Genomic DNA, 12736 nt, shown 5'->3' on the forward strand with positions numbered 1-12736 from the left:
TACCCCGATTTGAATTTACCTGAGTGCAACTTCCAGCTACTACATTTCTGTTCTTGCAATTCTGCTAGAACAAGAAGCTGCAAAGAATAAACTTCTCAGTTAAGTACACTGGGTTTGACAGTACAGATGCTTGAAAGCTTTGGATGATGCAACAGTGGTTTCCCAACAATCCCTAATCTCTATCCTCAGAAAATGTCAAGGTCTTGGAAAAATTCATGTTTCTTGCTTACTGTTGCTGATCTTCGGTCGCCTTTTAGAAGCTTCCCAAGTATTTCATAGCCATCAGTTGTGATATTGCCAGCCTCCTTAATTGGTTTTTCCATTATTTCACTGCAGTCAATGTAAATCTTAACATTTGATGAAGTAACAACAATATGGACCTGAAAAAAGTTTAACAAAATATTAAGACATGGCACACAGACAGAGTTACTTTAACGCCTTAATAGTATTTCACTGATTCAATAGTACTATTTTAAATTTTGTTCCCAGTAATCCTGATTTACTTCCAACTGGTGGAAAAATTCAAACTCAGGGAAAGTCTATGACATTTATAATCTCTTTAGAATGTGTTGAAGGTCAACAAGATGAACACACAAGCACAGCTAAGAAATACTATTTAATGTAATAGTTGACTATTATTAACTATTTTAAAAGCTTTCCTCAAAAAACTTTTAAGATGGCATAAAATAAAAAAAATAAAAACTTTTGAAAGGAAGTGAATATAAGAATTTCTTGTTCTCTTCTGATGGCTGGGACCACACAAGATGTTTATAAGCCTGGGACTGCCCACTGGCTAACAGACTCTGTAGCTCAGAGAGTGGATTGTTTCAGACCCAAAGATACAGAGTTCAGTTTCCACAGATGACTCAGCCAGAGGCATTAACTGTATTGAGGTCCAGGAAGTAACCAAGGAAGCCTGCCCAGAGCAAGACAAAATAATGGAAGAAGCAAGAGAAAAATTCCACAAAAGAAATCTGGTTACACAAACATATGCCAAAACAAGGGGAAACAGGGAATATGAAGGGAATTAATTCCAATTAATTATTGGAAATAGAAGACACTTAGGAGGGAGAAAGGAATTATTGTAATAAAGAGAGAGTACATTTACCAGGAGACATGAATGAAGAGCTTGGGGGAAAATAGTAAACCTTAAACAGAGAAACATACAAAACCTAAGCGAAAATTATCTTTCCCAACATTTAGAATATGTATGGCAAAGGTTACAGAAGTTAATTTTCAACATTTCTCTGAAAGCACAGAAAATATTTAGGGGTCTCTGAGAAATAAACAAGGGCTATTTCAGTACATCTAATATGCAGTTGATGCAAGAGCATTTCAGGCAACAGAAAGTTTTCAGGGGCTTTATATACCTTACCAACAGCACATATTTCATATACATCATTACAATATCTACGTAATTGTTAAAGTATCAACACATTAAGATCAGAAGTAAAGAATCCCTGAAGCACGTATTTATTTTTTAAATCTTATCACAGTACATAACCATACAGAAGCATATTGCTATTTGATGACTGCTTTAAAAACTGGCATAAAGTTGAGAGATTCCCCTAAATGTCCTGTGTCAATAAGTGCCTGAATAATCTCCTGGGATTTTTTTCTTTTTTTTATCCCTTTTGAATATTTTCCCATGCAGACTTGTCTCCAAGGCATCAGCACAGCTTATCTAAAACTCTTTTTTTAAATTATGTGCTTACATTTTATATCTCAGTGCTGTGTATACAAGTGGGGATTTTAATTAAAATTCCCAACCGTATTCATTGAACAACTAATAATAATGAAAAATTATTACTGCATCATCCAGTTTAAACACACCACGGATGTAATTTACTAGCTCTGAAAGGTATCTAATATGCAAGTTCTTCTACTGGAATATTAAGTATTTGTCACAATTTAAACAAAATAAAACACATTGCATAGCAAATATAGATTATTTTCATCAGCACTAAAAACCAATTTAGTAAAAGTAATTCTACATCAGAATGTTGAATGAGATCAGCTTGAAAAGGTTCAAACAGGAATAACTGCTAAGCATCACCTATCCATCCAAAGAAGAAGCAATCCCAACAATCAAAAATAAGGAGAGCTCTCCCAAGTCATTAACTCAGTCACTTAAACACTGATTTACTGCCAGATCTGCATTTCAGCCTGAATCTCATGGCCTAGGCAATAAATCTAATTAAAGGAGGCATCTGCTGTTTACAGTAAATAGCACGTCTCTGTATTCAATTCCAACACTTTGTTTTCAACAGTTTCTAACACACCAACATAAAGAATCTGTTCTGACTATTTCATTTATGACATTTTAGGAAAGAAAACATTCTTTAATTTTTCTCTCCAGCTGCCTTATAAGACAAATTCTGATGGTGTTCTGATCTGCTGCTAAGTGAGTCTCATCAATAAGCCAGGCAAACTAATTTCCCATATGTATATCAGCAGAAAGATATACACTCATTATCAAATTTTCTCTTGCTAACTACTGCAAAATGGCAAGCTAAAAGGAAGTCTAGTGTGGTAAGAATAAGAAAGTAGAAGTTGTCTGTCTCTCCAAAACATCAGTTAGAAATTTAATGACTGTCTCAGGCAGTCTGAATTTTTCCTACCAAACTTGCCAGATTCAACAGCTTTCACCATGGCTCTGCTGCACAGAGCCTTCAAGTCTGCCAAAGTAAATTTCCCCTCAGTTAGGTGTAGTTAACTGTATTTCAGTGAATAAGCCAGTAAATCATCAAATGAAAGCCACAAAAACCTTTAATATTTTGGAAAACCTCTTCTTGCATTGTGAAGATTTGTCATTTCTTTGAAACTGGACAGTAGGAGAAATTGCAAACGTACCTTTAGAAATGTGTTAATCTTACTTTCCTTCCTTCATTCGTCTGAAACTACTGCTATCCCCTATTAGGAGCTAAACAACACAGGTGATGCATAAGGCTTTTCCAGCAGGTGGGCTGGGGAAGCCCACTATGCTATCATTAACAACTCGACTGAGACAGCAATTTTAGTAATCATCTGGAGAGAAGCCAGAAAAGTAATCTTAGTTTCATGGTGAAAAATCCCTAATATTGCTTTAAACCAAGGCTCTTCCCGCTACTTTAAATATTATCAAAATCTGAACTTTTGATTCCTTTCTGGGGAAAAAAAGACAGGGAATTACACATTGCATTAAGTAACTGAGAATTTTTTTCTTAGGAAATAGTCTTTTCAGCAAGAATTCATAATTGTAAAGCTTTAAGATAATTTGCAAATCACTAATAATCCTGTTCATTTTTTGGCATCTTAGGATCACTTTCTCTCCATATGTATTACTGCATTTAGCTATTAAAATGATACAAAATTTTTGATTTTTATTTGCCCTGTAATTTTATTTTTTTTTTTACTGTAAAGTGTAATAGACAATTTTACATAACTGCTACTTTCTGGCAGCTAGCAGGGATCACAGATTTTTATCCTTTTGTTCTGATAAATGATAGAACATCACTGTAAGGGCTGTCAGCTAAGTTTGCTCAGCTCTATCACATTTAGAGAAACAAAGGGAAAACATGATTCTAAACATCAACTAAATTAGCAACAGATATTTAAAACAGACTGCTGGTAGAACAGCATGTGGAGAGCTCCACACCACTAGACAAAATAAAGGCTGTTGAATGTAGGTATGATCCAAAGCTACTCAACTATCAGTTACAAAGTCAATGACATAAACATTTCTTCGTATAGTAAAAATAATCAGGCCTAAAATCTAAACTAACCAGGCATAAATTCTAAAACAAGAATAACTGGATATAAGACCAATTTGGGAAGTTACTGCAGATTCTGAGGAAACCAATAGCTTTTATAGCTATTTTTTATTTTCATAATCACCTGTGTTTTAAACAGATGAAGTCACAAAACATTATAATGGTAGCACCAGTTATCTTTCCTGGCTTTCAGTCTAGCAAAGCTCAGTTGATGATCTGGCCTCCAGTGTCTGGAAGCTGAAAGACGCAACCCCTTATCAGTATCCTCAAAGGAATGCTGGTAGTGACAAGTCATGTAGAAGATGGTTTCATAAAGACAACAAATGCTATACTCAAGCCATATTTAGTCATCAGATGAAAACTAAACTAAGTAGAAGGGAGATAAATGAAAACATGGGAATGTGAGTTTCAGCTAACCAAAAATGTTGCAATTTCAGCTCGCTTTCTTGCCCTAAACATATATACTTAACACAGTAAGAAAACATTTTTAAACTATTTTTAGGCGTACGTGTAGTCTGAGTCAAGCACCTTCTGATGACTAGAGGCGAGGAAGCTTGGGAACATCAAATTTTCATAACTTGGTGCACAAAATTAGAAAAGCAAGCACAGAGCTATGACAAGTGAAGGCAGATGCAGCAACATGTAAAGATTTCACTAGCCATTTTGTCAATTCAAAACTGTAAGTTTCATTCTAAATTATAATGTGACCTTTTATGGGCTCTCCCTCCTTCTTGTTGCTTCCTCAGTTAACATGACATTGGAATACTTCAAGCCCAGTGTTTTTAAGTGAAAAACAAAAAAAAAAATCATAAATATATACATACACATGTATTATGCTTGTTAAACATACAAATCTTATTCAATATGTTATTTACCTCCCAACACTGGTTCCCTGCCTACTCACTTTCTCTGGCCGTATCTTCCTCTGCTCTGAATGATTTTAAATCATTACACTCCCACACAATCTTTTCTCACCACAACTTCCTTTCCTTTCTTTCTTCCACTTTAACTTTTATTCTTCCTCTTTCATGTGGCAGGAACCAGGCTACAATTTCTTCTTCAGATATATCCCTCCACTTGCACAATCTTAAATTCCTAACAAGTCTCTTACACTGTACTGAAGAAGACCTATAACTTCAGAGATCTTGTTTGACATGATCTGCAGGTCCTTATGTCAACTTAAAATACTATCCAAAAACCAGATACAGCCACCTGACAGTCACTTGTGCTTAGCTTTCTTCTATTTAAAATAACAGTACTTCAGAAAGCAACATCATAATTTCAATCCTTTACCTTATGGAAGCTTCCATAAAAGATTTTCTTTACGTCATCATTATCAAAAGCTACAGTTTGAACCTCTCCTCTTGCATCCTTGTTAAAGAATGACAGCACTTTGCTGGCAGCTGCAATAATAAAAATAACACATTTCATTTCATACATACTACTGAAACCACCATACTAATATAACCTTACAGATAAAATCTAGCTTACCCATTATTGGGTAAACACAAATAATAGATTATCTTAATGACCTGTAAGTATATAGATGTACTTTCCACTGATTTTAGAGTTAATATTAAAGTTGAAGTACAGTTCAGATTAATTATTCTTAGCTGATCTATAGATGTACAAAGTTTAAAAGAAATTTCTTAAAACTAAAAATGTATAATCCTTTTATCATGTAGAAATGCTTTGGGTTTGGAAATATTTGGTAAGAACACATGCAAAGTAATGTAACATGTAACTTCTCTATGCAATAATTATAATCATCCTTACGATCAAGCACAACTCCAACTTGTGGTTTGTAATCTCTGTCTGTAATCTGCCAAATTGCAAAAGGCTCATTGGGGGATTCAGGCAGAAGACGGAACAACAGAATGATAGTGTACGCCTGTGGCAACCCCTCCGGGTGAATCTCCCTGTTAAGACAATATAAAGGCATTTTTTCACATGGAAACACATGACAAAAATAAGATCATCATTATTTGCTCTTTTTCAAAGAAAAGACACAAGAGTAACAGGGAGACCACAGTATTTAATGGAAGAGAGCATTTTAACTACTCTCTCAAATAGAAAAAAACATTGTGATATAAAAATATAGTTATTTGTTAAGATGAACTCACAACTGTCTTCAGTTGGTCCCAGCACCACAATTAGAGAGGTTGCCAGTATATGACCAAGAACTCTTGGGCATGTATTCTTGTGGCAAAATTCTGTATAAACTACACATGTTTTAAATTCCTTGTTGATAAGTACAGAAAAGAAAAGACCACAGCTTTACTAATTTTTTTTCATCTGGCCTGCTTCAGTCAGGCAACAGCATTTAACTATTGCTGCCCTTCAAGCACAGCTACAGTGATGGAATATTTAATGTCTTCTTTGCAACTGGTGATGTGTTTGGGCTCCAGCTCATCCTTTAGTGGCTCAGGTTTAAATTTCTGATATTTGGACTGTTACACATTAAAAAAGCAGAGAGCCAAAAGTAGGTAAAACCATGCATGAAACAACCTCCAGAATTTTCTGTAGGGGAAAGGAGGGAATGCAGGAAGAGAAGGTCAAGAAAAGAGGTGATCACTGCTTCTCATGAACCATTATAATGGAGCTCAGAAGTCACATGAACATAAACATAAAAACCCTAAAATTAAGAGAGGAGCTCCTTTGCATGTTGGACAAAGTTTATGAATCCATACAATTAGTAACACTGCAATAAAAACCATATCGCTAAGTCAACAACAATGAAAAATAAGTTCCCAGAATTCTCTGGGAAGTGTATTCCACCTCTTTAGCAAACATTAGACTGTGTACCACAACATTTCTAAAAAAATGAAATAAATGTGAAGCCTATCTTTTTATTATCTTTTCATCAGTTTATCCTAAATCTACCAATGCAAGACAGTTGCAAAACTGAGATTATCTGTATAAGACTGCAAAAATCCATGCTATCATAGACCTATCATCCCTATAGGTATTAATGGCATGCCAATGAACTTAAAAATCCTCAAGCACACAACTTTTGAACCTGTGATCTCAGAAGGCTAGCAAAAATAAATTATTTCTTTATAAACTTCAGCTTCTGTGCTTGTGATCTTTACCCAATCTGGCAGGACTGCAGGCGATTTCAAAGGCTTCCCTGAAAAGAAAACTAAATTTTCCTAAATGTAATGAGAACAATGGGCTATATTTAGGCATCTTGTCTGAACCAGAACAACCTTTTTTGAAACTTACTTAAATAAATGGGAGAGAAACTGAGAAACTAATTAAAAAAAAAAAAAAAAAAAGAGGGAGAAAGGTACTGCTCCACTTCTAGTAAAACTAACTGCTAACTAAGTCCTTTTTCTCTTTGGGAAAAAATGTTGGCCATAACCATCATATTACCTATCTATAACCAAGCTCTAAGACCACAGGCCCTTGAAAACTCTGCTCCATTTGCCAAATAACGCAAGACAAGTAGAGGAGAAACTATCCCAAGTCAATGGCATCAATGTGCTGCCTACTGCAGTAAGAACAATGCTTCTGGAAAAAATGATGCTAATCCTTCCATATTGAAACCATTTCTGTTCAGCAACGTGGAATTCATTGTACTAAGGGGGTTGCTGTTCAACTGCCTAGGTATAAACTGTGGATTATATGCAACTTGAATAATTAAGAGGCATAATTTCAAAGAAAAATAAGCAACTAGATTAATAGTGAGCTATGATCACAGTGGAAGAAATAGATTAACATTTAATGAAAACAATGATAGATGTGCTTCAGAGTGTATTTCTTGAAGCTCAGTAAAAAGAACATTAAATTAATGCATCTTCCGTAACACACAAATGCTATCTATAAACTCTGCTAATCCTTCATCACCTGGTCACCCTAAATATAAGTCTTGAGGTTTACTTACCGTATTGGCTGGCTAACAAAGGCATTTTTGTGGAGTTTATATGCTACATAGCTTGGGAAAGAGCCTGTTTCCAGTGAAACTCCTTGTACAGAAGCAAAATGCTTCTCTGTTAGATTGTATGATTCCAGCATCTTGAAACCTTTAAGTCCAGAAAGAAAATAAAAAATAACAAACACTGTAGAGTTGTAAAAGACACAAATGATCCTATGCCAAAATATTAGACAATTACTTACCAGGTGAAGTGTATCCCTCCAAGTAAATAAGGGGACAAGCTGAAAGATATGAAACAATATATAATTCAAAACTATTAAGCCTAACAGGATATGAACATATGTATACTTCAGAAAGTTTTATTATCAAGAAGTCTATGCTATTATTAATTCTGGGACAGTCTTTGCTACATTTGTCACACTGTGTCCTGTGATAGATGTAATGTCAAAATCTCTACTCATCACTTTTAGTAGGGTATTTCTACTCTGACAAATTATATGAAATAACAAATGAACCCCAAATATTTTAAGATTATAATTCATAAGAAGAAAGGAGGACAATGACACAGTCTTTCCATTAATATTTAAGGCATGAGTCAAGCTGCATAATAGCTGTCAGATTCTCAAGAAATAACTGCAAATTTATGTGGCTCCTCAGGAGCCAGCAGATGAGGCAGTTAGAGAACATGCAGTTGCACATGACAGGCCTGAGAATTTCTGGGTTTTGCCATAGAAGGATCTCACTTGAATAAACAACTGAGCTTTACTCAGATAATTTTAAAACAATGTCACACAGTAGAGCTATACATCTTTAGCACTTAGTCCAGGGGTGAATAAGAGACTTGTGCCCTGCAGTTTACATTAGGCATCATTCTACTTCTTAACATTGTCAGTGACTGCTAATCTTTTCTTCTTCTAGTAGTACTTTTGAAATGCAAGATTAGATTACATAAAACACAACACTCACTTCAAAATTTTAAAAAGTAACTTGCTTCCTTGAACTATATCCAGTTATTCTGAAATCTAACTTTTTAAAATGAACATATCTTCTGATCTACCAGATCTAATTTTGCCACCTAATAAGGTGGCAAATTGTGTTCAGTTTGCATGGCGAGGCTTTGCTAATGGGGGAGCTACTAATGGGTGATTTCTGTGGGAAGCTGTCAGACACTTTCTCCTGTGTCCAACACAGTCAGTTCCATCTGGCTCCAAGACAGACCTGCCACTGGCCAAGGCTGAGCCCACCAGCAGTGGTGGTAGTGACTGGGGAATAACACATTTAACAAGGGGCGGTGGCTGGGGTTGAGGGGTGTGTGTTGGAACAGCACAACAGCCTGCAGCTGGAGAGAGGAACGAGAATGTGTGAGAGAAAAAACTCTGTCAGGCACCAGAGCAGAGATTCCAGTGCATTCCTGGTCTTCCCTGTGGTGAAGACTATGGTGAGGCAGGCTGTTACTCTGCAAACCGTGAAAGTACATCCAGCCAAGGTCAGCCCACCACTCACTTTCAGCAATATATAAACAAACATATTAATTTGGGAAAAATGAAACCAATGTCTTCTACTCACTTGAGGTAGCTGTCTCACACACAAAGGTGACGAGGTTATCTTGAATCTTCTCAAAGGCATCAAAGTCATCAACAATAAATACATGACGCTCACTGGGCTTGCTAGCAATCTTGGCTAGTTCATTGTAATCCACATCAGCCACACCAACCACAAAGACACTGAAGCCTGTAAATTAACACTTGTTACTTGAAACGCAGTAAACATAGATTAACACTTTTAATGTTAATATTGCACAAACCATTGACTTGTGATGAGCACACATTCCGGATCTCTTTTCACCCTGTCAAAGCTCTGAAAGATATTTCACATCTTTCTTTCAAAACTTTCTCCTCATTCATTGTTTTTTGGGGCATTATCCAATCTCATGCGCCCTTGGCTACACAGTCTCCTCACTCTTGAATACAAAACATACAATTCTCTCAACTCTACAGTATCTTAAATCTGTTCTGCAGCCAAAAACTGCATACAGGCCATTAGTTATCCAGGTGTCTATCTGTTTCCATCTCTTGCATTTCATGCCTCTTGGTTTCTCTTTCTTAGAGTGGCATTCACCTCAGCAACTTCTACTTTCTATGTTGTCTAATTTTTCTCTATAATCACCGGAGAGACATGGCCAGATTCAGAAAGCAATTCATCTTAGCTCCCTCACATGCTGAATTCAGGATAGGAAAAGTCATTGTCTATAGACGCCTATCTGTTCCTCTCTTCACCAGTCATAAAAGGTTCCTACATGATGACCTTAGACTAGACATTTGGTTGTCAGATGTCTTAAGTTAAATGAGAAGAACCAGACCATAGAAGTCAATCATAACACCAGGTGTAAATTTCATTGAAGAGAAACTTCACAGACATTGGAAAAGCCAGTTGGAGACTGAAACTGGGATTCATATTTATTCCAAACAATAAAAGTAACTTTTTTTTTTTAAAGAAAGTAATTATTCCCCTGTAGCCAGTTCTGGTGAAACTTTGGCTGAAATACTCTGTCCAGCTTCAAGCATTCTTGTAGAAAACAAAGCAAGTAGAGAAGAAACTAAAAATGATGAGGGGTTTCAAAAACAGGACCAACAGGACATTGAAGGAAAAATAGGTTCATTTGGTCTAGAAAACAGAAGACAGAAAGAGGAAATGAAAACAAGTTTCAAATACAAAGGCCCATTACAGTGAACAGTGATCAGTTTCTTTCCTGGTTAACTAGGTAAATGAAGACAACTATCTCACTAGCATGGAGAAAGACTAAGTGAAATGCAAGACAAAGGTCTCCTACCAGTAGGGTAGTTAAGCATTGAAGCATATTGTCCAGGGAGACTGAGAAACCATCTAGACAGAGCTAATTCTTCCAGATTAAAGAGACAGAGAAGATGACCACTTGTGCTTTACATGCATGTGATTCCCATAAGGAACATCCCCCTGCTCAGAGATCAGGACTAGGTGGTTCACGCACTGAAATGCAAAATGCCAAGTGCTGGGACAGGAGCAGATTACTGCACTCACATAAGCCACAATCATCAAATCTGGTGAGGAAATGATTCTTAGCTTAAAAGGCAACAGAGGAGTCTATTAAGACTCAGCTCCTTCAAAAGCAGTTACTTAAACTGGAGATCCACTAGTTTATACCAGATAAAACATAAACCTCAGCAAACCAGGCTCATTAAAACATAAGCTCTAGTATGGAGTACACTTCCCAATGATTTCTGGGATCCAAACATCAAAAAGAGGAAGAAGTAACCAAAAGCTACATCTTTGAAGTAATATGCATATGAAATCTTTGGGAAGCTGCATCCTTCCCCAGAGAGAAGGCTTAAGAAAGAAAATGTAAGACTAGAGAGCACAAATTCTTTGAATAGTTCTGAGGTTTTCCCAAATACTCCGAATATATTTCCGAGTCCATAAAGGATGAGTAAATGATTCCCAGATAATTGAAGCAATACAGAAAAGAAAGAGCCAGGTGCTGTGAATTGCTTACCAGAATGCTGTATGACTGTCGCTGCTTTCCTCACCTCATCCTGAGACCGACCGTCTGTGACAACAACAAGTACCTTGGGAACACCTCGCCGCATGCCACTCTCCCAAGTCAAAACCTTTTCTTTGATAAATGTTAGGGCTTTGCCTGTGGAGTGTACAATAAACAAGAAATCATCCATATTATCCACAAAAGAAGAATTCTTTTACTTCTTAAAGGCAACAGCCACAGAGCTAAAACACCACAGAAAAACCTACTTTTTCAGTCATGCAATATTAAGATAATTACATACTTTCTGAAAATATTTTATCTTAAATAAATATAATTACAGCCCAGAATTACCTGTCCTTGTGTTTCCTCCTCTGTATTGAATGTTTTGAAGAGCACCTAGGGCCTGGGCTTTGTCATCAAATGTATTCAGCTTAAATTCAGATTTTGCCTCATCACTGTACTGCACAAATGAAACCTGAAATGGAATGTAACAACAAAGTGTTCAGTCTCACACCTCCACATTCAGGCCAACTGTCTCCGTTGAAATATGTAAGTCTGTATATAATAATTTTTACATAATCAAAAATTATTTTTCAAATATGTCCGATTACGCACACATATACATATTTCTAAATATAGACATCACACCAATGTGCACACAGCTATCTTTTTTTTCTTCTTTCCTTCTTACTTTCTTTCTCTTCTATATATAAAATGTAATATGGCCTAAAAGGCATACGATCAAATTCTTCCTGTTATTATGGTGAGATATATATGCCCATTTTCTACTTCTGAGCAGATGTACATTATCTACAAAACTTCTTCCAGCTTTTTTTTAAGAATAAAAAAGAATTCGTCAATAGGATGTCAATAAAGTTGAGTACACACATAAGTGCATACTCGCTTGCCTTAAGCACTGAAATACAATCACTAGAAATTTATTCCTACATAATCTTTACTTTTATTTTTTATTTTTCTCCTTTTAATATTCTGTAAAATTGCAATATTATAGCATTCTATTTTAATGCTGAATATAAATACTTCTGTTATGTATATATTCACATTTCTTTAGTAAATTCCCCTTTAAAAATTATTAATTTCAATTAAAAACCTCAGATTGTTGCATCTCAAGTGGTATGTGACTTCATTATTTTACTAAACATTAGTCTTTGCATGTGTCTGTCACCTTTATTGTCTTCTCTACTTCCATATATATTAGCAAGAAAAATATGTGAAACAGAAACTAAATGAACAGGAAAACTACCCAGTGTAGATTAGAGCTAAGAATGATAAACATTGACACACAGTGACTTTAAGGAGTGTCTTTCCTTTAAAAGTCTAGAGAGTTAAAGATAGGGAATCAAATGACTAAAAATATGCCTAGAAGTTGAAAAGCAGACCTTTAACAATGTAAATATCCTGTCAGCCTTCTAACGAAAGAAAATGCATTGCACCTGCAGCTCTCTGCAACCAGAAATACCATGTAAGAAACCCCCTTAGACCTCATGTCATTAATTTCATCTAGTGAAAGGGAAGTGGTTATGGGAACCTAGACATTGATTTCATCCAGCTTCCTACCAGCAGAAGAAA

The 12736-nt window shown here is 35.8% G+C and overlaps 1 protein-coding gene across 10 annotated transcripts in view; it reads right to left on the bottom strand.

Annotated features, from left to right (window-relative positions):
• Positions 1-12736, bottom strand: part of COL12A1 (collagen type XII alpha 1 chain) — a 99488-nt gene that overhangs the window by 20422 nt on the left and 66330 nt on the right. For all 10 annotated transcript variants that reach the window (XM_064412429.1, XM_064412430.1, XM_064412431.1 and 7 more), the window contains 8 exons: positions 11498-11621; positions 11159-11302; positions 9196-9360; positions 7872-7910; positions 7639-7777; positions 5529-5671; positions 5046-5155; positions 231-380 (listed from right to left, as the gene is read on the bottom strand). In XM_064412429.1, the coding sequence (XP_064268499.1) occupies positions 231-380; positions 5046-5155; positions 5529-5671; positions 7639-7777; positions 7872-7910; positions 9196-9360; positions 11159-11302; positions 11498-11621 (1014 nt within the window). The remainder of the gene's footprint in view (positions 1-230; positions 381-5045; positions 5156-5528; positions 5672-7638; positions 7778-7871; positions 7911-9195; positions 9361-11158; positions 11303-11497; positions 11622-12736) is intronic.

The sequence above is a fragment of the Passer domesticus genome, chromosome 3 (assembly GCF_036417665.1).
Source record: "Passer domesticus isolate bPasDom1 chromosome 3, bPasDom1.hap1, whole genome shotgun sequence".
Taxonomy (NCBI): domain Eukaryota; kingdom Metazoa; phylum Chordata; class Aves; order Passeriformes; family Passeridae; genus Passer; species Passer domesticus.